Source organism: Ammospiza nelsoni, chromosome 1 (genome assembly GCF_027579445.1).
Source record: "Ammospiza nelsoni isolate bAmmNel1 chromosome 1, bAmmNel1.pri, whole genome shotgun sequence".
Lineage (NCBI taxonomy): Eukaryota > Metazoa > Chordata > Aves > Passeriformes > Passerellidae > Ammospiza > Ammospiza nelsoni.
Window position 1 is genome coordinate 8,307,482 of NC_080633.1, and position 27,587 is coordinate 8,335,068.

General features: G+C 42.1%; 1 protein-coding gene across 4 annotated transcripts in view; it reads left to right on the plus strand.

Annotated features, from left to right (window-relative positions):
- DPP6 (dipeptidyl peptidase like 6) overlaps nucleotides 1–27,587 on the plus strand; it is a 510,686-nt gene that overhangs the window by 478,726 nt on the left and 4,373 nt on the right. For all 4 annotated transcript variants that reach the window (XM_059469776.1, XM_059469758.1, XM_059469784.1 and 1 more), the window contains exons 17-21: nucleotides 17,282–17,329; nucleotides 20,341–20,439; nucleotides 22,792–22,861; nucleotides 25,653–25,847; nucleotides 27,233–27,287. In XM_059469776.1, coding sequence (XP_059325759.1) covers nucleotides 17,282–17,329; nucleotides 20,341–20,439; nucleotides 22,792–22,861; nucleotides 25,653–25,847; nucleotides 27,233–27,287 — 467 coding nt within the window. The remainder of the gene's footprint in view (nucleotides 1–17,281; nucleotides 17,330–20,340; nucleotides 20,440–22,791; nucleotides 22,862–25,652; nucleotides 25,848–27,232; nucleotides 27,288–27,587) is intronic.

Below are 27,587 nucleotides of genomic sequence, written 5' to 3' on the forward strand. Positions count from 1 at the left end.
TTGTTTACATTTTGTTTCTGAGGCCTCTCAGCTTTTCAGGAGGAAAAATCCCAAAGAAAGGATTTTTCACAGAAGATGTCTGTGACACACGGGGACACTTTGTCTTCAGTGGCTCCTTCTGTCTCTCCCCGGTGTAACCAGGCAGCACCACTAAAACCCAACTCCCGATGAGGTTGTTCATGGGGAAAGCAAGGGAAGCAGCCCTTCCTGGCACAGCACAATTGGCACTCTGGCACTCAGGTGTTTTGGCTGCAGTGTCTTCATTGTCATAAAAAATTCTGTGAGCTCACAGAGGCTTTCAGCTGGACTCACAGAGCTGGCAAATGTTTCCTGGAGCCTTGAGTGCAAGTCCCTGACATTACAGTCTGTGGCATCAAAGCATCCTTTACATCAGTTGGTCCTTTTCCATCAGCTGACCTCATCCAGAAGCTCATCCTGGACCTAGGTTTTGTGTGGTTTTCCCCACAAAGGGTTAATGACTCCTGAGACAAGAGGATTAGAGGGGAAGACCTGGCCTGTGCATGCATCTCTGCAATAAATGACATTTAATACACACTGAAAATTATGGGAGAAGGGCAGAGTTGTTCTTGGGATGCCTACCAGCCTGCTAATCAAAGTTCCCCCTAATCATGCGTTATCAAGAAGGGATTAATCATTTTTAGGGATGTCAGAAAGAAAATTGGAGTGGAGAGGGCTGTAACAAGTGCTAAGGGGAGATTTGTCTCACACTTAGCCTGGTTGCTGGGGATAGAGAAGTGCCTTGGCCACTACACTGTGTGTTATTCTTCAACCAGCCACCAATTAGGGAAGAAACAGCTTTCACTTTGAGGAGGGGCAGCAGTGTAACTGAACAGGGAATTATCTTCTTCTATAGCTCTTCCTCTTCTCTCAGATACAATACAATTGTTTTGTTCCAAAATGCCATAAAACCACTGTTATTTATTCTGTCTCTTTGAATATTATCTCTGCTGGAAGCTGTGTCTGTGGCTGACTGACAGCCTTTATTGTCAGTCATGTGCGGGCCAAATGACTTTAAAGCTGCCTCTCTCTTTGAAGAGAAGAAAACAGATTTTTTTTCTTTTTAAGAAAAATGTTAAAATATTGTCACCTGATTTGACTCCTCTCTGGCACAGTGGCTCTCAGCAGCTTAGCCTAGATGCTGTAGATCAGTAATGACAGGTAACAAAAATGAAACCATTTCTGCCTTTCCTAGCAGGCAACTCTGCAGCTGTGGAGCAAAATGTGTTGTAACTGAGCTGTGCTTGATTAAATACCTAAAGAACAAGTACAAACGGAATTGGTCTGGGTATATCTGCTTTTCCCCGTTGTGACAACAGCTCTGTCACTGCAGTGCTGGCCCTGAGCACTGAGGGGTGCCCATAGGCCTGGGAAATCTTTAAAATCCTAAAAATAGGATTTATTGCTCTTACAGCTTGCCAGACAAAATCGTGTTTCAATCCCATTCACAGATAACAAGTGGTACAAAAGCACTGATTAGAAAAAACTCTGCAATTTAAGGATCTCCTCTGAGAGTGATTCACACTAATGAAGGAGCAGCACAACCAAATTAGCAATGATCTGAGTCAAGTTTCTCATGCCATTGGACATTCATTCATTCTGTCTGTGCTTTTATGAGTTTTAAAGTGCTGCAAGTTTTTCTTCTTTATAGAAGCAGCAGGTAGCTATAAACTTCTCATATCCTTAAACTGTTTCTTGAGAATTTAATTATCTTCTTTTCTCCCTCTTGGTGAAACTTGGAAAGACCGTCTGGAGATGGGAGCACTTGCGAGCATCACTTGCTGCTTTCACTTAATGGGTTTATGCTGAGCCTTGAAAAGTCCTTTTGTTGTTCCACATTTGTTTTATTTTCCAGAATTTTGCTGGGGTCAGGAAAGATTTCCACTAACAAGTTTCATCAAATGATCTGGCTCTGCTTTGTGGCAGGTTGTCCTGATTTTGCTGTCAAACACATTTTGGCACCAAAGAGCCCAGAGCATGATTTAACAAGGTTCAGCCTTCCACTGTGGAGAGGTCTAAATCTCTAGTTTGGAATCCTTTGAGAATTTGGAATCCCAGGTTGTTTTGCCCACTGATGTGGACACAACACAAGATGACAGAAGTCTGAAATGTTTGGTGCTTCTGGAGTTTACAATAGATAGAGAAATTTGTAGTGTGGGTGAGTCTAAGCCATGGAATCCTTTGAGTGAAATCAGAGTTTTCTGATGAGAAATATGTGTTTTCTGATGTGAAATTAGTGTTTTCTGATGAGGGCTGCTTTAGGAGAAGCATTTGTGGTGTTGGGACCAGGATCCAAACCCAGGCTCGTGTCTTTGACCAACGCCACCTCTCTAAACCAAGTCAGGGACTGCTCTGTTTCTCCCACTTTCTTTTAATAACATGGGAAGGTTTTTACTGAAAATCACAGACCAGCATTCCTGGGCAAGGGAACTTTTAATGGAGGCTGGAGGTGGTCAGAAAAGTGGGAAAACTGGGTCATTAGTGCTGCTTTGTGTGCAGCATATCCCATGAACGGTGTGAGATAAGCTCAGCCAGCAGCTGGGTGTGTGGGAAAACCTTTGAAGCACCAGCTTCAGCATCCAGCATCACTCAATAGCTCAGCTCAAGATTTAAACCCCAGGATTTATTTTTTTTTCTTAATGTCAGCAAACATAAAATTCTGAGCAATGTTTCTAGTATTGTGGCAATACTTCATGTCATTACTGCATAAAGATGTTGACCTTTTTTGAGGAGACTCATATTTTGGAAAATCTTTATTCTCTCATGGGATTTCCAGCTGATTTAGACAGAAATGAATGTGTGCCATAGAAAAGATAAATTAAAATCAATAAATCACATGGATTTGTTGATGAATTTCACTAACAAAGTAATATTTTGCTTTGTTTTGCCCATCTACTTATGGATTCAGTCTGTTTCATCTGGACTTCTTATAAATGGCTTTGGATAATTTTTTACATGAAAATTGCTTAAAATATCACTCTTGTGAAAATTTTGAATGCAACATTCATCAAAAAACAGGGTTTCCACTCATAAAGACTTACTTTGTGAATAAAAGTGTCTGAATCCTTTCTGCCTCAGGACAGAAGATCATGACATTTGTCTTTCACTGTGAATGAATCAAATCACATTATTCTTCTGTGACTCCATCACAATCAGAGGGCCATGTCACAGAGATATGTTTGGCATCAATTTTTATATTGATGGATCCTTCAACAGAAAGAGCTTAATATTATTTAATATCTCAGGAAAATCCTATACTGATATCTATCAGGATACAGGGAGTAGAAGTTTTATTGCTGGCAAAATAAATACTGCACTAAGTTTTAATTTGAATTATGGAAAGGTGTGAGAATCCTTTTGCAACTTTTCTCCAGATGGTCATTTTCATGCTTTTTCCAAGTGGGGAGCAGAGGCACAGTGAGAATTGGGGGCTTGCCTATGGACACATCTGGAGTGAAATATCGTGACCCCCATTTCCATCTTCATATTGCAAGCCAGTACTCCAAGGAAAAGCAGCACTGACTCCTGGAGCAGACCAGAAATATGACTCCTTCTGCAGCCTGGTTCCACTGTGGCTGGTGGATAATTAACCCTCTTCAGGATTTTTGCAATAATGTACCCATCAGGGATGTGTCTGCCCAGCTCCTGCAATAAGAGGTTGGTTCATGCCTTCAGGCAGGAGAATAATGAACCTCTCTCTACATCTTCCTCAGTTCCTTCATTTAATCAGACCTTTTAACCTGTGCCATTTGGGCCAGACCTACCATCCCAGGAAAACAATTGAAAATCTGGAGACGAGGATATTTTAACTAACCATGGACAAGCAGAATGTAAATCAATGATTCACAAAGCACAAGTGCATAAAGCAGTGTTTTAAACCTCTCTGCATTGCCCATGTGTTGCCTTAAATATCACATAGAAATGTTGCATGTCACAGTCTCATCAATAACATCCCTGGAAGCAGGTTGTAATTAGCAGTTGTTATGCTCAGGTAAACATCAGTGCAAGCCATAATGGAAGTACACATTGGCTCTTCCCTCAATGTACTGGGCTATTTATGAACTGTAAAACAGCTCCATATTTAGGCAAATTTATCTGCAAAAAGCAGGTGGACTGCTTCTTTGTTCCCCTTTCTGTTACAAAATAATCATGTTTTTTGGACAGTACTGTTGGAGTCTCTAAATCTTGACTTGGATGTGGATCCCTATGATACATACACTTGCAAACAGGTGTTTTTTACAACAGTTGCTTTAATTTGTTGACCCACATCCAAACATGGAGAATTCAAGGACACATTTGCTAACAGTGCTCTGAGAAGTCCTAACCAGCTGCCAAATGCTGGACAGGAGACATGGATTTGGGGTTTTTTTTCTGCTGTCACAAGCTGCTTTAGAGAACTCAAGCAGGTCTTGTAATTCCAGCTGAAAATGAAGTCCATTACTGACTGCCATGCTCAGGTGTGCAGTGACAACAAGGGGCACAGAGGCTCCGAGACAGATAAATTTCCAGAATGGTTTTGAAAGCTTCAGTGAATCCTCAGTCTATTCACTGCAGAGAAACCTTCCTAGCACAGCAACCCAGCCATCAGTATGCAGGAGAGCACTCCAGTGACAGGACCAGCATGAAAAAGTGATTAAACGGCCCTGGAGTGAGGAGCCAACAAGGCATGGCTGGAGACGTTCGCGCTGCGCCTCGTCTCAACAGCACCCCAAAAACGAGCCTGTGATTACACCACGGGCCTCATTAAGTGCAGGGCCAGTCCTCCCAGGTGCTGCAGCATCAGAGGAGCCCTCTGCGTCCCTCTGTGTGCTGCAGGACAGGGCTGCAGCAAGCCCAGCCTCCTGTGCCCCCATTGCAGCACTCAGTGCCTTTAGAGACAGGCAGGGATCTCAAACCAGATTGGGGTGTGAGTTTCAGCAGCACTAAAAGCAGATATGGAAAATGTAACAACCCGTTTTGGTAAAAACATGTCATTATGTGTTTTCACAGTACTGGGAGTGTATCAGGATCTGGGAGATCCAGTGCAGGTAATTGCAAGGGGAATTATCTTCCTGTGGCTTTTTTTCACTTGGAGGGTGCTCAGACATGCATGTGTGTGCTAGCTGCTTCTGGTGGGTGATCTGGAGCTACTGAGCTTCTTAGAAGAAGAATTCTTAGAAGAATTTGCTTCTCAAATGCTACTGGGCTAATATTTCATTAGGATATTTTTCTGTCCATAATGCCCAATTTAAAATAATCTAAACTCTTTTCCTAGAGAGACAAAGAAGCTGAAGGTCCCATTTAACCTCTCCAGGTAACAAGTCCATGGTGACTTCGAGCATCTCTGGCAGATAACCAGGGAAAGCTTGTGGTTGTGGATACAAATAACTCACTCCAGGGCCTGAAAACAATATTAAGTGCATGGAGAGGAAATACCTTCACTTAATCCCTACTTAAATTTAATTAGGTAGAAAGCCTGCTGCTTGGCAAGATTTCTGGATTTGTGTCAACTAAAAATGTCATAAAACTGCCCATCATGGTAAAGGCAAAGCATCTTAGAAAGGCTCACTTCCTACTGGAATTCAAGCAGATGCTTTCCAAGTGTAGCTGGTCCTGCTAAGAGGGCCAGATCTTGGCAGGTGACCTTTGGCAAATATCATGATAAATTAGGTTGTTGAGATCTAGAGAGACTTAATTGGATGCTGAAATAACTATTAGCACTGAAAATGGGTTTTATTAACCAAGTCAAGAGCCTATGGACATAAAAGTGCAGAAGGCACACCTAGATTTAAACAAATGTGAAAGCTGATACCTGGATTTCATTGCTGGGATATGCGCCAGCTGGAGGCTGCAGCTCCATGTAGACATGTCAGTAGCTCTGAAGACCTCAGGCAAGGTTGAGATCCTGCTTTAAATATTTTTTTACTGCTGAAACCATAAGCAATAACTGCCAGGTGGTGACTGGGAGGAGGAAACCCAGGGGAAGGTTGTTTCTGCTGCTGTCCCAACAGGTTCTGCCTCCCTGGGCACCACCTCACCCTCCTGAGAAATGCAATAACCCCCTGTTAAGCTCCTTATTGTATTTCTCCTCAGTACATCTCAGAGGAACACAGCACTGCCTGTCCACAAGGACTGGAAGGCAAATCAGGGCAGATCCATTCTCTGGCTTTTTCACCAACCTGCTGCCTGTGCCACAAACAGACTCACTCTGAGCTGGGCCCAGGAACTAAACTAAATTAAAATTAAATTGATTTTTTTTTTCTGCTGGGATCAGAAGTTCCAGATGCTGTTCTGCTGCTTTATTGGATGATTTTATGAACATTTCTGATCTTGCAAGGGAGTGGGACATGCTGGCATGGGACCAAAGTGCTGAGGTGGGGATGAGAATGGACAATTCCAAATTCAATGCCTTAGGGAACCTCAGTGAGGATTTCATCATCATAGAAACATGAATACCCTGAGTTGGAAGGGTCCCACAAGGATCACCAAAGTCAACCCCAGTCCCTGCACAGGACCATCCCAAGCATCATTTGGAAATTTTTTATGGGCCACCTAATATCTACAGCCTATTACTGCTGCACTCCAGAGTAGAATGGTATCTATATTCTATATCATTCAAAAATAAAATCTGGTTTTCATCAGTCCACCCAGATGTAATTTTTTTTTTAAATCCCACCACTATAGTATTCTTCAATATAAATTTTTGCTACTTGGTTATTGATGTGCAGGTCTTGAGGGTTTGTGTTTTCTGAACAGCCTGAGCTATCCTTGGCTGGGTTCTGGGTATCCAGCAAGGGGCAGAAAGCCAATATTTGTCAGTGTTTGCTCTGGGGTCTGAACACACGTAGTGATCTGTGACAGTGTTCACAGGGGTCTTAAGGTGAGGGAAGAGTTGAGGATCTGACTCCATGTTTCAGAAAGCTTGATTTATTATTTTATTATATATATTACATTAAAACTATACTAAAAGAATAGAAGAAAAGATTTCATCAGAAGGATAGCTAAGAATAGAATAGCAAAGAATGATAACAAAAGCTTGTGTCTTGGACAGAGAGTCTAAGCCAGCTCACTGTAATTGGCCATTAATTACAAACATCCAACATGGGCCAATCACAGATCCACCTGTTGCATTTCACAGCAGCAGATAATCATTGTCTACATTTTGTTCCTGAGGCCTCCCAGCTTCTCAGGAGGAAAAATCCTAAAGAAAGGGTTTTCCATAAAAGATGTCTACGACAGTGCTCTCTGTGTGCTCTGGGGGGCTGTCTAGGTAGAGCCGGGCACCCAAGATACCCAAGATCTATCTTGGGCTAGAACCCAAGTGGTTCTATCTTTATGTGACCACAAAAGCCAGGTATCCTGGCTTGGGTTCTACCCCAAAACACCCAAAATACCTGTCTAAAAACCCCAGAACCACAGAGGCAATGTTCACACCCAGCTGAATGTCCTGCAATGCGCTCAGGGCCTGAGGAACGGGCTCTGCCCCAGCCACGTGCCTGCAGGTTGCCACCCAGCGGGATGCTAAACGGGCACAGCAGCGTGCTGGGGCCTGGGGGGCATTCCCAGGGCTTGCTCACATCCCAGGACACTGGGGGAGTGTTATCTGCTGTGACCAGAGTGGTTTCCCACACAAGGATGATTGCCACCACCGCGGGTTGTTGTGTACGCGGTGGCGGGCCGCTGTAATTAGCGCTCCCAGGCACACTGTGACCTTCGGGAACTTTTCCTGAGGTTTATGAAGCCTAAATTAGTTTCTGCTGTTTGAAAGCATGCACAGGCTTAATCTCTGGGCCCTATTTATATTATAATTACTATATAATTCACATTTGCATTCACTTGACTCCTTTTCTTACTTAACAGCCGAGGTTGGCTCTGGCTCCTCGAGCCCTTTGTGTGAGGTTCATGGGTCACAGATCCCGTGGGTGAAGGCAGGGTGGGGGATGCTCATTCTCACTCCCCCACATATGTACAACTGCACAACAGCAGGCTGGCATGAAAAACCCCCTTTTGGCACAGAAGGTACCACCAGAGGTTTTTCTGCAGGAAAAGAGAGGATGGTATTTTTGGTTTGGGAGTTGGGTGAGAACTTCTTTTCTAACTCTTGTTAACAATACAGTTATGACTACAGTTTGAGACTAATTAAAGTGATGCCTTCAGTTATTTTTATAGTCTGAGATAAATTAATATGGTGACTTTTGTGGATATTCCAGAACATTTTTTCTTCCTTTAAGCAGATCTCTCATTTATGTTATAAACAATTACACTCTAGTCTTACACATCTTTAATGTGTTGTAGACTCCCCATAAACACTCAGTAACATAAAAACAGGTGAAAAAGAACCCAAACTAATATGCATGAATATTTAACAAGAAAATGAAAGGAAAATGTCTGTGATTTTCAGTGCCTCAAAAAATAATGTGGAATTAAAGAGAAACTCCTCTCCTCTTTGAAATGGCCCTCTCCTGCAAAGCACTCTGTGTTCTTTGCTTTTAAATGTTTTCACCCTGTTTTCATTTTGGCTCTTGCTTGTAAATATGACCTGCCTGGCATTGCCCAGAGGAAGGTGATCTATCATCTGCTCCCAGCCAGGGCTCTTGTCACTTGGTCATTCTGTACATATAAAATTTTATCTGAGCTCCACTGGCAGGAGATAAATGACCGTGACAATAGGCTTCCTCTGATGCTCCAAATAATGAAGCCTCACAAATCAGGCAGAAGCCGCCTGCATGTCAAGACCAGGGTGCATGTGCGTTATTTCCAGCTATATGAGCAACCTTGGATGAACTCATTATTCTGCGCTGGGTAGTACAGATGTTACCATCCCACAAGATTTAATGCTTCCTCTGAGGAAAACTGCTTCTTTCACCTTGGTTGCCAGCTGGACCAGCTGTAAGGTTTATTGCTGGCTTTTGTTTGCTGTTTGCATGGTAGTTGCTAAGCCCTTTATTAATGCAGTCAGTGCATTAAGGGTGTATTAAAACCTGGGAACTCATGAGAGGAAAACAGCTTAATAACTAGACAATGTGAAACAATGGTATTGATGGGTTGTTGGTGGTGTTTTTAAGTTAATATCCAGCACCAGTTGTTACTTAATTAGCTAGAAAGCCATTATTTTGTTGCAAGAGAATTTTACTTATGGAAAAGAATAAATTAAGATTATCTAAATCAATTTATACTAGGTTTTTAATGAAATAAACAGAAAATATTAAATGGGGTTTTATTCAGTCTGTTAATGAAGTGTAAATGGCACTGAGACAGAGTATTTTCTTTCATGCTGCAATTATAACGAATTATCTTTTTTTCCCTGAATATCATAGAATCATGGGATGGTTTGGATTGGAAGGGACCAGCATGTGCTAATCCAATAAGAAACCTAGTCTTTAAAAATAGGGACAAGTGTAAACTTTTGGTTTCATCTCTTTCCAGACTTTGCAGAAAGCCTGGATTAAAACTGACTTGAAAGAGGTTAAATGAGGTATTCAAATAGAACAGAAACTGGAAAAAAGAGGGAGTTGAGCATGGAGATTTTTCTGTTCAGATTTCATAGCTTGGACCAGCACACTACAACAAAACAGCCTGGGATTTTGGAAAGTCAGGTACCCCCATGTAGACTGGAGTTTTTCCCTCCTCCCTCTGGTACTTGCAGCTCCAGTGGGGCACTGTCAGGCTCATGAACTCTGCAAAAAAATTCTCCTAATCTATCTCCTTTTCACAGCTGATCTTGTCACTACAGGGACACCTGCTCCATGCCTTGGAATTTGCATGTTTGCCATGTTCCTCTTTGGATCTATCCACATGCATTATTGCATTATGCTTCTGAAAACCTTATCCAAAGCCTCATGGAAAAGAGGAAATGCTCAGGAAACACTCAGTGTGACACCTCATTGGCTGATATTAATTAAGAAGGAGAAGAGGGAGATTAGCGAAAGAGTTGTGAGCCAAGGTTAAGTGCCAGCAAAAGGAAGTGGATTATGATGAAGAGGAGTAAGAGGCAAATTGGAGATCAGCAGCAGGGCTCATTAGGAGCTGCTGTGGGAAATGACCTTACCCACATTGTTCCCTGGCAGCCTGGGAACCCAAAGCTGGTTGAAGCTGGTGGAATTTTAGAGAAAAAGCTGATAAGCATCATCAGAAGGCAGAGATAAATACTAGCGAGGCTGGATGTCTTGCAGGGCTGGATTGGGAGAAATTAATAATAGAAAGAGAAAAATTTAGACACATGGTGACTCAGGGTAAGAATTTTTCATGTATGTTTGAAGCTCAAAAGTTACAAATGCCTCAGCACAGAAGATGGTGCCTGGGCACACAAGGCTGCCCGCTGGATGTCTGCAAACTGCCCGCCTGCTGTGGAGTCATGGAAAAGGTGAATGCTCTTTTAGGATGGATCAGGCAAGGAATTTTCCACAGAATGAGCAAGTAGCAGTTTCACTATAAAAACCAATTAGGACATCCTCAACAGCAGGGATGACCTGCAGTTCTGGTCATTTCTGTTCAGGAAGGAGGAACTGAATGTAAAACACCTTTGCATCAAAGACTAAGATGAAAAGCAACTTTGTCCTACAAAACAGAGTTAAAATAGTCTAGTTTATCTGACAGGATGAGAGCTTTTGGGGACACATGACTGCTCTGACTAAAATGGAAATACTCATGATTAGTAGAAAACAGATTATTGGAACAACCCCAAAAAGATGTAAACAGGAGTGACAGCCACTACAGCTTCAAGTTGGCAGCAGCTTCTCCCAGAAAAGCAAGACATCAACAAACCAAATTATATTTAGAGGGTTTTTGTCAATATTTTGTAACACAAAATTTCCTGAAGCAGCAAGGGAGGATCTTCTCAGACCCAGAGGCTCTGTGTCCTTCAGTGTCCACAGGGCAGAGAGTGGTATGGGCTGCTCAGCGCCAGCCCAGCTTCCCAGAGCTGTTTGCAGGCACCTCTCAAAATCCCATGGAATGGACCTGACCATGTTTATTCATTCCAGCAACCTTCTGAAGAACCCATCAGCCTTGTTCTGTGCAGTGGAATTAAGACCAAATCTCTTGTTCATTTTCCCTCCAGTCACTGCTAACTGATGCTGCCTCAGAGCCCCCAGATTTATTTCTGCTCCACACAAAGTAAGCATGAAATTTATTAGCAGTATCACACAGGGCAGAGACAAGCAGCACCATCAGAGTGGTTGCCCGAGAACAAGCCAGGATAGATTATTTTACAAGACAAGCTACATTTGAGGAAGTAAAGATTTGATTAAAAAATTAAATGCCTTGGGGAGGGTGAATAGCAGCATAAATCTGTTTGATGTTTATGTCAGCAAGGTTGCCAAAGCAAACAGCACAAACATCTGTCCACAGCATTAGCTGGAAAATGCTGCAAATTGGGGAAATCTTTTAATTGTGAGCAGTGATTCATGGAACTCCCCATGTCTTTATTTATTAGGCTGATAACATCACCCCCAACATATGAACTTTATGCAGCACATATAAATAATTCATGGATTAGCAAATAAAGAGATCTGGAATCTGTACACAGAGATGGCTGTTGCCAATTATCTCACTTGTGCAGAGCCAGACCCTTTCAGCTCCCATCCCTTGCAGCTGCTCTTTTAAATCATTCATCAGTGCTTAAGAGATATGCTGGTGGCACTGGCAGAGACTATTTGAATTTTCATTGTTTACACACTGTGAATTTAGCTTCTGGTCTGAAATTATCTGCAACATTGAAGCCTTTGAGAATATAGATGAGAAGAATAAGATAATTCCTCTTTTTATCCTTTTTAAACACTTCTATAATTTTGATTAACTTTTCTTCAATTTTACTTCATATTCTTTTCATAATCACTACTTTCATTTTAAAGTTATATTAACTGATATAATTCCCTATGCTGTTTAGATCATCAGGAATACTCTGGAATATAGAAAGCGTTTGGTAAATATTTTCTTCAAGGTTGTAAAATGATTTTCCATTTTTAATTTAGAAATCTAACCTTACCTTATATCTAGAGTTGCTTCTTTCCATTCATATTTAAGCAAAACCCTCTTCAAAATAATAATAAAAGATGCTTAAAAATTGATGAAAAACCATGGCCAGTGTTTTTTCTTATCAAATTACTGAGGCACTGAGTTTCTGTGCCCATTCAGGTCATGATGGGTTGCCCTTCCTGGATGATAAATTTGCCTGTTGTCATTACAGCAATATAGCTCAATTTACTTCTTGCATGGATAATTACAGTAATGGTTTTAAAGTCAAAGGCCTTATGATAAACCCAGACTTTCAGTTGTATTAATTGAAAATCTAATTGATGTAGCTAGAGTCTTGTGCAGCATTATTAACCATGCAGCTATCTGTGATGTACAGAGTGTGATGGACACAGAGGTTCTGTCAATAGTTTTGCTCCTTTCTCTTAAGCTGTAAATAAAGAAACATCATTCAAATTTCTGTCAGGATGCTGGAGCTGGCTGGTACAATGCTGGAGGCAGGAGAGGGGAGTGGAGCCTGCAATGGCATTCAAGCACAGCCCATGCCACTCACACAGGATGCAGAGAGGGACAGCAGGAGCCTGTGTGGTGCCACCTCTGAAAATTTTGGTGGAGGTGTCAGGGAACATCAGTGCCAGGCCCCACACCTTGGGGAGTGTCACAGCCTTGCTTGGAGCCACCCCTCTGGGGCAAGAAATCCAACAGCATCATCTTCACCATGGCATGCAGAAAGTGCCCTGCCCATGATTTTGGGGACAGTCATGGGGTTACAAGGTGTGAGCTGGGTCTCTCTTGCCTTTGCAAATCAGGGCAAAGCAGCTCAGTGTCGGGATCTTTAGCTTGTCATAGTGACCCCGAGAAGGGTGAGAAAGTCTCTTTTCCCAGCCTGGTGCTCAAAGAAGGAGTCAGAGCTCTTCAGTTCTCAGTCTCAAGGTTGTTTATTGTTCCTTATCTATAAAATATTTTCTCCTGTCCAGCTAAGGTCTGTTCAGCAAGACAGTTCCAAGCACTCTGACAGCGCCGGGGCAGTCTTTATACTAAAAACTACATGTACAACGTTTACAGTTACTTTCCAATACCTATCACCTGTGTTAGACAGTGAGCTTCTACTCTAAACCAATCTGTGAGTGCCAACATCACCCAGAAGATGGAGGCCAAGAAGAAGAAGGAGAAAGGCTGGACACACCCAGTTCCCTCCATCTTCTACTCTTCCACCCCATGATAACTTCACTATAATTCTACCTAAACTGTTGGGCTTGCAGAGCTTCAAAGTTGGTAATTTGCTCCACAGGTCATAATCAAGCCCACAGGTGTTTTGGGCTCTGTGCCAGGGTCTCTGAGACCCCTGGCAGGGCTCCTGCCTGTCCTGGACAGCCACAGGGATGTGCTGGGTCCTGACAGCTCAGTATCTCTTTACTTTTTAAAGCGGAGGGAGAACTTTGTGTTTTATGCTTCAAGGAGCACCAGTGAGTTTCACCCTTCAAGGATCCCAGCACTCCCATGCTCTCAGGACCCCTGTGAGCAAGAGGCAGAGCAGTCACAAGGTTCCTGAGGAGGGCAGGTGGACACAGGGGGATGGATCATCAGTGCAGATCACAGAGCAGAAGCAACAGAATGTGCTGGGGCTCAGGAGTCCCCATCAAAGCCCCTCTGGATGGCTCTGGAGGAAGGAGACAGAGCAGGGGATGTCCTCACCCTGCTTCTGTCAGCTCCCAGCAGCTCATTGAACAAATTAGGTTTCCCTCTCAGATCCACACATGACAGTGGATGGCATTTAGCAGATGGCATGTGTAATGGGACTGTCACACCAGCACAGGTTTAAAAATAAAGCTGGGGAGGCAGTTAATGAATATACAATTCTCCTTTCAAGGAATTCTTTCTGTCCCTGTCAGGCATTAGGCACTCAACTTGTGAGTGCTGAAAGACTTCTGATGTGTATGCATTAAAAGACACAGTTTAGCATGTAACTGGGTTGTTTTGCTTTAAAAACCTCAATTGAAATAAGCAATTTATGTCATTCCTAAAAAAAATTGACTTTTTCTTCTTGATGACTTTCAGCCCACTCACAAGTGAAGTGCATTCTCTAGCTGGAGTGTTATCACTGAGAATATTTAATATTAAGACTAATCCTTTTCACAGAGATGATTCTACTCTGTAGTTTTCTGTCTTTATTATTTTAGCTTGCTTTTTAAAAAACAAAAATCAGGCAATTTAAAAATCTACTTTTCCAAAAACACTTGTTAATTTTTAATTACTTTTTAAATTTCATATTATCTCAAACTGAATATCTTTATATAGGACTTTGCTTAAGAACATTGATTTGGGGAGATGGCACAGTAACTGTAGCAGTAGTTAGTAGAGAGACTAACACAATATATAATACATGTAACTTCCTAAACTACACACTAGAATTCCTCTTTATTTAATAGTTTCTCACAGCTTTTTTCAGTGCCAACAACAACAAAAAAATGAAAATATAATAGAAAATAAAAGGATTATATGCATTGTATTTCTTTCTTTATCCCTTTCTTTTTGTTGGCATTTTAGTGTTAATTAAAGGACTGCTCTAGCTCCAACTGAAGCCATTTGGGAGGATTCCTTTTATTTTCAGTGATGATTTTATCATGCCCATGTTTATTAGGTTTCACTGCTTTTCCAGAAGTCTGGCTTCTGGGACTACAGGGAAAAAGCAGGGCAGATTTATAAATAAATATGGTAAGCATATCAATATATATCTGTAGAAGAAAGGTAAATTCAGCTAAATCCTGGTGAGCAAACCTGTTTTCCTTAGTGCATTACAATTCACCTTCCTGCATTCTAAAAGATGGTGTTAACAAAAGAGTTGGATTGTCACAGGAGAAGATTATTGATTCCAAGGAAATAAAATCAGGTGGCAACTGATATTAGTTGCAATATTAGTCAGTTTAATTATAAGTAAAATAATTTTCTGCCTTTTCTCTGTATAGGTAAAGTCTTGATTAAACACTGCCTGCAATGGGATGCAGCAGCACAGGGAAAACCACTGACACAATTACAGCACCTTAAAGCTTTTCTTTCTCTCAAGAACTTATTTCATGCACCAAAGCAGTGTGAATGGCTCACAGGAATCTGCTTTTGTTGCCATTTGTGTGCACACTCCCAGTTACAGCATTTCAGAGGAATGTTCCCAGCCAGCCCTACACAAATTGCCATTGCACAAGTGGTGATCCCACAGGATTTGGGATTTTTAGGTTGAACAGCTTCAGAAGGCAACGTAAAAGTGTTGAAATCTCAGGGAATATGATCTCTTAAAGCTATCTTACTTTCAAAGCCTAAAGAACGTTGGGTTTTTTGATATTCAGTGTTCAGCTTTGGGTCCCTCACAACAAAAAAGACATGGAGGTGCTGGAACCTGTCCAGGGAAGGGCAATAGAGGTGGGGAAGGATCTGGAGCACAAGCAGGAGGAGCAACTGAGGGAGCTGGGGGTGTTTAGGAGAACAAACTCAGGGAGATCTTATCACTCTCTACAAACTCCCTAAAGGAGGGTGCAGCCAGGTGGGGTTGATCTCTCCTCCCAGGAATAGTGATAGTGAAGAGGAACTGGCCTCAAGTTTCACCAGGGGAGGTTTAGATTGGATATTAGAAAAAATTGCTTCTCCAAAAGGTTTCCCAAGCATTGGAATAGGCCAGGGAAGTGGTGGAGCCACCACTCCTGGAGGTATTTAAAAGACAAGTACATGTGGCACTGAGGGACGTGGTTTAGTGGGCTTGGCAGTGCTGGGTTAATGGTTGGACTCAATCATCTTAGAGGTGTTTTCCAACCTAGGTGATTCCATGGGTCTCTGGTTCTGGGATCTTCCCACAAGCACAGCATGGGAACCTCCTGGCCCTGCTGCTGGGATCTCTGCTGGGCACACAGCTGAGATCCCCCAGCTGCTCACACCTGCTGCTGTTGTACCACGTTACACTGTGGGGAAAGGGAAGGAAAGTGAGATCTCCACTGTCTCTGAGGTGAAGAATTCACCATTTCATCATAATAGTGGAGCCCTGGAAAAAGTTAAAGATAGAATCTAAAATGTTAAGCTTTGTGTTTTCCCAGACCAACTGCACCTGCGTAAGCAATATGATAAATGATATAATTGTTAGATGTGATGATTGTTTAGTAGTTAAATATAATTATTATATAACCATAAGAAGAATAATGAGAAACTATGTTGGGAATTCAGAGGGGGGATATGCTTAGCTGAAATCTATGCATACAATAGAACAATATAAGTTTAATAATTAACTTGAAAGTTATATAAAAATAGAGTATAAAAACATGATCATCTTGGATGTATGGTCGGAATCAGATTTGGGTAATACCCTGATTCCCAGAGCTCTCAAATAAAAAGCAGCGCATATAATCGCTCCGTGATTATGTGTTTTTGAACGCTAACAATCACTGCAGGGCCACTTTCTCCATCCTGAGCAGTACTGTCAGGGCCAAGGAAAAATCTACAAACAGGCATGGGAGCAACATGTGAGTGTTTGTCCTGGGTCAGCTCACCTCGGCCCAGTGTCCTGTCTCCAAGAGCAGTCATCAGATGACAACTGAAAAACAAAGAGAAGCTGACAGCCTTAATATGAGTTTGATCTCATGTACCATCCCTTTTTTCTATCAATCACTCACCTTATGGTTTTCTGAACAAGAAGATGAGCCCAGATCTGGGCTAAGGACTAAAGCACCCTGCAGCATCTTGTGGTTAAAATTGTGGCATCCTGAGTGCTGCAGCATCCTGACTGGCAGGGAATTGTGTGGTTCACTCATGTACACTGCATAGTAATGATAATCCTCTTTGTACAACACTGACTGGTTTCAATATCCAAATATTGCATTTTAAGACAGAATATGTGGCCCTTTTTAGTGTGAGAGCCAAGCTGGTGTTTAATTCATTAAGAGAAATTAATATGCAAAACAGCAATATTTATCCATAGCATACAAAATGTAAATGCTTTGTGCTGAGATGTTTGGGTGTCATTAGAATAATTTTAAAGGCAAGTGATTTAATTGTGTTTGTGCTAATTATAATGTTTACAAATTAGGGAAAGATGCATTTAGTGGTCTGTTGGGAAAGAGCTTTGAAACCTCACATGTCTTTGAGTCTACAGTACTGTCATCTAGTCATAAACTCTTTCTAACACCAGTGTGATTTGCTTTTTAGATTACTCTTGCATGAAAAGCGAGTCCCAAGAGCCTTCAGCTCCATGGAATTCAAACCCAGGTTCACGTGTGTCTGTGTGTGTGTTTTGACAGAAATTTAACCAAGTTCTTTTCTCTTCCTTTCCAAGGTCCCCGTGTCCCGATGGTGACTGTTCACAACACAACAGATGCACAGAGTAAGGATGGGCTTGAGCTTTGCAACTCTTCAGAGAAAAGCAGCCAGGCAGGACAGTGAGATGTGGCTGCTCTTTGCTAAACTTACACTCCTGGGGACCCCAGACTCTGCCTAAATGCAAGTTTTCTGCAAGGCAGAGGGATGTGCAGAGCTGTTGTACTGCCATCACAACAGCTGCTGTTTGGGGTGAAAAAACTGGTTGGGGCATGTTTGTTATCCTCTGTCTCAAAAAAATGCATAATTCAAATCTCTCTTTTTGTTAGCCTTCCTCTAATTTTGTTTTGCGTCTCATATATAAGAAATAAGATAAGATAAATATGAGAAATATTTAGCCTAATCTGCGGTTTTAATAAAATTACTCTGATATGAATTATCAGAGATAATGCAGGGGAGGGAGCCCCACAAGTGGTGCCTCTGCCTGGTTCCCAGATCTGTCCATGGAGATTGTAGCACTTATTGTTTGGTAAAGCTTTGTCATGCTAATGATTTGCATCTACATCAGTGCAAAGCTGGAATTATTCCAAAACCAGGTTTCATCCCACAAAATATTTGGCACTCTTTATAGCCATTAGCAGACTGGCAATGCAGAGTCCAAAAATCCGTGGAGATTCTGGGGTTCCACTGTGACAGAGTGTGGCACTGAGTCTCATGTGAAACCAAGATTTATCTGCTCCCATCATTTTGCTAGGAAATATCATATTTCATTTTAACAAACAATTAGCCCTAACTGCAGTGAGGGACTTCAGGCACTGATATGACCCAAATATTAAGCAACACCTTTATTCTATTTCTATCTGCTTTATACACAGTCAATACCAGTTTGTCAAGTATAAGTTTTACTTATCTGGATTTACAGCCACTCACTGCTCTTGTCTCAAAAGAAAAAAAAAAAAAGAGACTGAGGAAACCAAGAAATTTGGTTTATATACTAAAGATTTACTGTGAAATGCTGACCAGGGAGTGTCAGGTCCTTCTTCATCCCAGCAGAGCCTGAGTTTGGCAGTGCCCTCCCCAGGGATAACCCCAGAGCAGCCCAGCTGATTTTCACAAGGCCCTTTAGACAGGAGAGTTTCTTCACCCTGACCTGCAGCTCCAAAGTCACTTTCTTTCTCCCCCACTTTAAATAAAACACCTGAATTTTACCGTAGACATGGAGGTGGATAGGGCTCTCATGAGTGGTTTCATACCCTCCTTTACAGTTTTGTAAAATACTTTTAGGTGAATAAAATGACAGACAATATAAAACAGAAACAGTAAATGAAGGGCTTTAGAAACTAAACCAAAACACACCAGGACTAGTTTTGCTTTGACAGATGCATATGAGTAGTATCTATTACACAGAGAACTCAGTCTACTCATGTGCAGAACACATCCTCTACTGAAATTCATGATTTTCTGCATACAATTACCATTTCCCCTGGTTCTTTTCTTTTTTCCCCCTCATTATTTTGCTTTTGAATAAAGGGCAACTGACAGTTGCATGTTACTGAATTTACTTATTTAATATGAGCCCATTACTCTATAAAAGGGAGTCTGCCTCTGTACTCTGCAATAATCTGATAATAGTGAGTTGCACTGAATATTAGAGAATGCTTACATTTAATTAAGCAATGACCATTTGTACTCCACAGACTCAAGCTCCCTGTGGTCCTAACGCAAAAAGGAAAGTCCTTTAGGAGATATGCCAATCTTTTTATTTCCTCCCCAGCCTTCCCGGCTTTCTGTGAATGCAATTATATGAACAAATAAAAGGGCTTGACTAAATTCCCCTACGTGGCAAGCCCCTTTCTGCTGATAAAGCTACTTGTGTGTGCCATAATTAAATGAGAATCTTAATATTTAACTAAACGTAATAGGCTGTTGCTCTGCCACTTTTATGGGGGCTGTGGTTTTGATAAAGGGCCAGGCTTTGCAGAAGCAGGGTGAATAGTCACTGAAGCAATAACTACTGCTGAGAGATCTCTGAAATATATTAACTGGGAAGGGCAAGGGTTTGTCTGCCTGGCCAGCAGAGATGGGCAGTGAAAACAGGATCAGGTACCCAAAGTGTTATTTGAGGAGCTGGGCTTACACATAAATTTATCAGAGTGTCTCAAAAGGGAAGTTACAGTCAGTGACACACAAAATGTCATGTGAAATCTCACATCCTCCTTGGGTTCATTGGCAAGATAATGCCCTGGATCCCCCTGGTTCACACTCAGACTGGTACCAGGGGAATGAGCACTCCCTAGACCAGGATTCCCTCACCCCAGCCTCCCTCCATGGGGTTCAGGATCTTTGCCCGCACATGGAGACATTTCCCACCATGTAAGACAAACAGCCTGAGGTGTCCCCTAAAGAGAGGCCCTTTCCCTGCCAGCTGGGAAGGACTGTTTCTGCTGCTGGAGGGGGCTGTTTTTTCTAGAAGAGGTTCAGCGGGTAAAGCACATGGCCAGGATGAGGGGATAAAAGTTAAATCCCAGGAAGGAGGAAGGAATCCTCTATTTGTGACCCAGGCAGTCCTTGGGTCAGACAGACAAGCAAAAGGAAAAAAATTTTGAAACACTCCAGAAGTCCAGACTGCTGCAAAACCAGACCTTGCAGGATTGTATGGGCTTTGTCCACTCTCCTGCCCCCATGGTTTTCCCTCCCATGGATTTTATCTCGCACAGCAGCACAACTTTGGCTGAAGCCCTCCATAGTCTCCTCCCCTTCCTATTTATTACCTTTAATTTGGACACAGCCTTGAGGACCTCTTCACTTGAGATCTATCTTGGCAATGCTGGGAGGTAGTGTCCCACTACCACCTGCAAATCAGCTGAATGTCTCTGATTTCAGGACTACAGCTTTTTGCCAATGCAGAACTTGGGAGGGGTTTCAAAGATTTAAGTGAAATGGACTTCTGTGAGGACTAGAAGGAAATCCATTTGTAAGGAAACTTGTTTTGTATATATCAAGGCGACTATAAAATGCTAAAATGCATTTTCACAAACTGTGCCAAAAGTTTTTGCTTTTGTCTTGTTCTTCTTTCAGAAATTTTTGAGCTGGAGGTAAATGAAAATGTGCAGCTGGCTGTAAATGACAGGCAAATGCCTAAGGTAGAATACATGGAAATCAAGATAGATGATTACAGTAAGTAGCACCTTTCTTCTCACTTATTTTTCTCTTTCACTGCTGTAGCTGTGAAATGATACAGCCATCCTGACTAGACTGGCAGGAGGAAAAATGGCTTTGACTCTCAATAAAGTCACACAGTTTGCAAAGCACTCTCCTGGAATGTGCTACATAAGGAGGTTATTACAGAGGCAGAATTTGATGAGAACTCAGCTGAAGAAAGGCAAAATGATAGGGTTGAATTTTTTTTTACTCTTAAAACTTTCTCTGTGAAGAAAAAGCCACTCTGGGAAATGACACGTTGGGGTGCCCCATTGTTGGAAGCTTTTCCCCTGGGTGTGTGTGTGTCATTTGAAATGGGTTTGGAGTGGGTTAATGTGTGTGCTTGCTGCCTACAGCTGTGGCTGCCTCCCAGTGCACAACCTGAGCTGCAGTGAATGAAGATGACTCTTGCATGACTGCCCTTTGGAGTCACTCAGGATTCTTTGAAAAAGCTATGATTTGGGGAGGTTAAAAAATAAAAAAGAAAGAAAGAAAGAAAAAGAATAAAAGCTTTATGTGGAAAAAAAAAAAGAGATTTCACCTGTAGTAAAGAAAGCAGAGACTAAGAGCAGTTTGCACCTGCAGCTGGTTTTATTTCTACCACTTGTATAATCATTCTTCACATACATATATATATACATATATATATATACATATACACATACATATATATATATATATATATATATATATATATCCCAAAAAGGGAGAGAAAAGCCTGGTGGCAAACAGCCAAAATGTAAGCCTGTCTCTGGAGTTGTACCTGAAACAACCTAAAAAAAAACCTTCTCTAGCTGTAGGCAGATACCTTCCCCATATGGGGAAAATCCACATACTCAGAGATGCACAATGACTCCCCAAAGTCCCAGCCTGCATGTGTGGTGGCGACTCTAGGACAAAACTCCAAAGACTCTGGGTTCAAAGTGTGGCCCATAATGTTTCCCATGCCAGAAGAAGTGTATTTCTCAGGCCAGAGGATTGGAGTGAAAGCAGCAAGCTGTGCTGGGGGCAGGTTACTGATTGCAGCCATTTCCAGAAGTTATAAAATGTGAAACAAAGGCTGGGAGATGGCTGCCATTTGAAAAGGGCAACAATGGCCCTAAAATGTTCTGTTTGCCACATGGGCATAAGGAACATAAACCAGTGCATAAAATAACAGGAACAGACATGCAATTCCAAGTTTTATGGACAGGAAAGGATGGATAAAGAACCCACATTTTCCCCATGAGCCAGCTCATGTGAGACTGGCAGTTTATTAGGGATAACTCAGCTTGATACTAAATTTTTTAAATATACAGGCCTCATTGCAATTCTTCTCATTTAACCAAAAATATACTTGTGTGTATATAAATATAATAAATATAAACTGGCCATTCTGCTGTGCCATCCCTGTGTTTCCAAAGCTTTGTGCTGAGCAGCCTGGGGAGCACTGCACATAGCACTTTGGAATATTTAAAGTCAATCCATGGCCTTTTTGGCTGTCCCTGGGCCATTGATCCAATTTGCAGCTATTAGCATTCAGATGGAATAACTAATTAGGCAGAGTGTCAGGCAACGATTGCAAAGCAAACCACTTAAACCTGCTGCTAATCTGTGTATTAATCTACTGAAAATGCTCCTAATACCGATTTAATTGCTGAGCCTTTGCTAATCTAGATTGTAGTTAACATTTCAAAAATGAATGTGCTGTTGTTGATGCAGAGAGAGTTTTTATGGAGGCAGTTTTGGCTATTGATACAAAGCCACAGAAATGACATTCAGTTAAAAGAAGCTTTAGTGATCACACCCCTTCTTTACATTGGTTTTGTAGCAGTATAAAATTTTGGGCTTCAGCACTTTTGCCTCCTATTTATAACAAAATTTAACCCATTGGAAGTTAGGATTCAAATACTTGTTTCTCCCTCTGTCCTCACACCATTATAGCAAAATAATTCTATTTCTCCCCCAGTCACCCTACTTAATTGGGTTTTAAATTACCATTTTCATTGCCAATTTTCCTCCCTCTCTGCTGCCCTGAAATATTGATTTCTGTCTGCGTCACTCATCCAGCTGCCAAAAAAGGAAAATTGTAGCTATTGACAGGTGTTAATTGAACGCTGTAAAAGTGATGCATGACTGAGCAGCTCTCACTGTACTCCCCATTTACATTTCTTGTCACCTCAGCTATCACAATGTGGGTCTTTTCTCTGGCAACATAGGTGTTTCTAAGGTGATATTCCGTTTTGCTCCTACTTATCTGTGGCCAGAACAATCTTTTGGAATCATGTCAGCATTGCCATATCAAAGATACATTGTTAATTGTTCTTTTTTTTTTTTTTTTTTGCTTAGGATTGCCAATGCAGATCTTAAAGCCAGCAACCTTTGCAGACACCGCTCACTACCCCTTGCTATTGGTTGTGTAAGTTCTCTCTTGTCCTTTCTGTTCACATTATCAGGGCAGCTTGGAAACCTTGGTCATGATCAGAAACCTTTAATAGATATTTTGTACAAGAAATGCCAGAGTCCAGCACACTGGTTCCTACCCCATCTCACTTCAGAGCTGGGAGAGGCCAGATGTACATCCCTTCTTTCCCTGGTTTGAACCAAGGTTTTCAGCTCCCTGTTGAAATCCTGCAGAGCAAATTTGGGATTTTGTGAAGGCGTTTCATGCACACTTCAATCACTTGTGGGGCATAAATGGGAGGAGGAGGAATACAAGATGTATTTTGGTTTCCTGTCCCAGTGCTTAGGGCACCCACCTTGCGATTAATAGGTAATTTTAGAGTGGAATTCAGTCAGCCTTACTAGAGCTTAAATTTAAGTGCCCTCATGCAGAAATCATTCTCCTTTAAGTGCTGGTGTTTGCTGAAGTGACAGTAAAGAGAGAGCTGGAAACCTTTGAATATCTCCACAAAGTTAGCATTTATATTAAATAGGAAGGTTTTCCTCCTGGCAGGCAGAGCAGATGGGTATTTCTTTATGCAACATTTAGAAACAATAATGCACATTACTGAGTCGGGCTTTTTTGGCAATTTGGAAAGAAACTGTGGGAGGGAATCCACTGACCTTGGAAGAACCTGTTTGGCCCTGGCTGCACCCCAGTGCATCCCTTGCTGCCTGCCAGGGAACAGCCCATGAGAGAAAAGCCTCATGCAGGAGGGATGAATGCCTGGTGAACGCCTGTGCCACCCTGCACAGCCCTCCATGAAGGACAAAGGCACTGCAGGGAGCGTGTCATTACATCATGGACTTACTGCAGAGAAAACCTGCTTCATTTCCAAAGTGCTCCAGGAAGATTGGCTCTCATCAGGCACCCAGCACTTGATTAGGCTGCCCCTGGAGCTGGGTGGGCCAGGGTCTCGCTTGGATAAATGTAAATGACTGGAGACACATGTGCATTGAAGTCCTGCAGCGAAGTGCCTGATGTCTCTGAGAACCACAAAAATGACAAAAAAAAAAAAAAAAAAAAAAAAAAAAAGCAGATAAAAATGCCAGTGGCTCTACAGTAATCCCAGCCTAAAATTATTGCTTAAAGTCATCATCATCATCATCCCTTATTTTTTCTGAGCAGCCTGGCTGAAGTAGGGTCTGTATTTTTCAAGATGGTTCCCCTGTACAGGATCAGACCCTAAGCAGAAGGGTCAAGAGGAGGTCTTACCCACTCCTTTCCCCTTCTCAATTGAGCAAAACTGGGCATTATTAAGTTGTTTTTTATAACTTTAGAAGAGTCCTTTCCCTCTGTAGTTGTGTGAAGCAATGATGACAGAACCACTTCAGCAGAAATTAAAAAAGAACTTTAGGGAATGTAGAAAACAGATATACATTAGAGCAGGCATAAAAAAGGGAAAACTCAACTGACACCTGATTACTCACAGGAGGAATCCTGACCAGTTAGAGATGTGCTTGCTGGTATGGTTCAAACTTCAGCTTGGGGGCTGCTGTGCGCAGAGGGAGGCAGAAACCAACCCACAGCTTCCACCCAGCCTCAAAAACCCACCCTACACAATCATCCTCCTGCACACCATTGTGAGACACAGCCGCTCACTTTGAAAATATAAAAAGGTTTATTAAACCTCAACAAAAATACAACAAAGAACTACATAAGGAAAAATCTGCAGTGGTGGGAACGGCCCTCATGGATACCACGTGGCCAGTTCATCTTCAGGATGGATGCTCAGTCTTTTATACCCCTGGGGGTTGCATCAGCCAGCCCTGGCCCTTCCCAAGGTCTATCAGTCAGCTCTTTGCCATTTTTTGGTGGAGACTGCTTTCTTGTAACTGGATTGGAGGTCAGGTGTTGCCATGCCTCACCCCCTAAGCACCAAGCTTTTCCATTCCCAGCTGCCCCATGCAAGGGACACCTGTGCAGCTTCTTTGTACCTGTCCTGGACAGCCCAGGCTGTGTGATGGCAGCAATACAGAGGGGAAAGGGAACTGTGGGGAGAAGAGAGGACATCTAAACTACAATAACATAACTATGTTACAAATGGTGTTCAATTTGTGTTAAATTAGGGCTGAGTTGAGAATTGTTGTTTTGGGGTGGGTTGATGAATATTTGCTGTGGGTCCTGGCGAGGGACATCTAAGGTTTGGTGGGAGCAATGGTCAAAGGGGGCAGGGGGTGATTGGACTTGACCAATCATTCAACGCCCTGAGGAAATGATTGGTCCAGAATGAATATCGATAAGGACCATGAGAATGCCGGAAACTGAACAATCAACACATGGATCCAAAACCCACCAATCCTGGACCTGAGAGGGGTTATAAAATGAGGGTTTCCGTTGAGTTTGGGGTTCTTCTCCTTCTGAGGCACTTAAATTTTGGGGGAGAATCCAGTGTGTTTTGTTATCTTTGGGCTGTTGCATGGGAGTTTGAGCTTATCTCAAACTCTCCGTTCTCTGTAGTTGGTTTTAATAAACAAGAGCCTTTTTCTTCTCAAAGTCTTGAGAAGAATTGTTTAATTTTAAAACAACTATACATCACTAAAATTTTCTTAATAGTTACAAAAGAGTTATCTATTAATTGCAAGAGCCAATCCTCTCCTTATCCATCTACAACACCATCCTTGCAGAGACTGGAGTCCCCTTCCAGAAACCTGTGTTCCCTTACTTTGCCCAATGGGGCTGTGTGTGCCCATCCCACAGCAATCCCACAGCCCTGGGGAGGGTGTTGGGTGCTGTTACCTTTCCTTGACGCCCGTTTCTGTTCCAGGGACGGCACGCCTGGCAGCCAGATCGTCACGGAGAGGTTTGAGGTGACGTGGGAGAGCGTCATGGTCAGCTCGCACAGCGCCATCGTGCTCAAGTTTGACGGGCGCGGCAGCGGCTTCCAGGGCGCCAAGCTGCTGCACGAGGTCAAGAGGAGGCTGGGCCTTCTGGAGGAGAAGGATCAGCTGGAGGCTGTCAGGTGAATGGCACTGTTATTGAAGGAATTTGTTCATTGGGATAATTGTTACCGTTATCTTTTCTGGAAAAATCTCCTTGCCCAGGATTCTTCTCCTGGGAAGCCTCAGAGAAAAAGGAGAACAATATTATCTCATTTGCTTCTCCTGTGTTTTGCTGCTTTGGAATGTGGTTTAGACATTGCTTAACAACAATGTTTCATTTTGGTTTCATGTGAATTGTTTTTACTTAATAACCAATCACCATCCAGCTGTGTCGGTGCTCTGGAGAGAGTCACGAGTTTTTCATTATTATCTTTTAGCCTTCTGTATGAATCCTTTCTCTGTTCTTCAGCATACTTTTAGTATAGTATTCTTTAATATAATGTAGTAACACAAAATAATAAATTAGCCTTCTAAGAACATGGAGTCAGATTCTCAATTCCTCCTCCATCCGAGGAACCCTGAAAATACCACAGACAATTAATCCAAGACTCATTAGCCCTGACTGCTTTAATGGTGTGTAGGGTAGAGCAAGGAGATGGGAGGGAGGGACAATGTTGTGCAATCACAACTGCATGTGAGAGGCAGCTCATGCCAACCAGAGCAGAGGGAGAAAACAAGCCTTAAACAGAGCTAAATTAGGGCACACTTATCTGTATCACATGTTCAAAGCCTATTTATTTTTAGCTCTGTACAGTCACACAGCTACAAACAAGCAAGCTTGAATATCTGTTCCTACATTAATCTTTTGCTTGCCTGGTAGTTGGAAAAAATCCGTCTTTAAATCCTTAAACTTTTTAAACAGAATAACCAGGGCAAAACCCTAAATGTCAAGTCCTGTCATATTGTTAGATTTATTCTGCACATAATCACATTAAAACCACTATCAGAGTATTGTAATAGCTGTGCAATGGCTTATTATGGCTTCCAGAGGTAGTGCAGATTATTTGTTGCCATTGCTTGGTCAAATCCAACACATGAGGTTAAAAGATTAAATCAGAGAGATCCATGTGAAAGCAGCTTGGCATGATTTAGATTGTCTGTGTCAAGGGGAAAGGGTTTTAAACTGAAAAGGCGTAAGTTTAGATTAGATAGTGGAAAGAAATTCTTAAGTGAGAGGATGTGAGAACTGGCACAGGTTGCCCAGAAAAGCTGTGGGTGCCCCATCCCTGGAAGTGCCCAAGGCCAGGTTGGATGGGGCTTGGAGTGACCTGGGATAGTGGAAGGTGTCCCTGCCCATGGCAGAGAAGTTAGAACTTGATGATCTTTAAGGTCCCTTTCAACTCAAACCATTCTATGATTTTTTTCTGGGGCTAGTTTAATTTAAAGCTGATTAAAATTACTCTAAGTTTTGCTCTTAAAGAGAAAAATATTTTTAACCCATTGTTTTTCCTCTCTCATGTTCTAGGACAATGCTGGAGGAGCATTTCATTGACAAAACGAGAGTCGGTGTGTTTGGGAAGGTAATGCTGTGACATTGCTCCTCTGTGCTGTCCCAGCTGCCTGATATGGCTAAACAGCTGAGTTAAACCCTGTCTTATTGAATATATCAGTGGTGGCTTTTTAATTATTATTTATGTTTGGGATAGACTGCACCTTGCTCAGTGATGTTAAAGGTGGAGGCTTTCATATCACCAATGTATTCATCAATGACTTCTTTTAAATTAACTTCCAAGTACAAAAAGTGACCGTTGATCAGAAAACATCATCAGATAATTCGGGTTTTTTTTCCCATTGCAAACTTTCATTTTATATTCACCTTG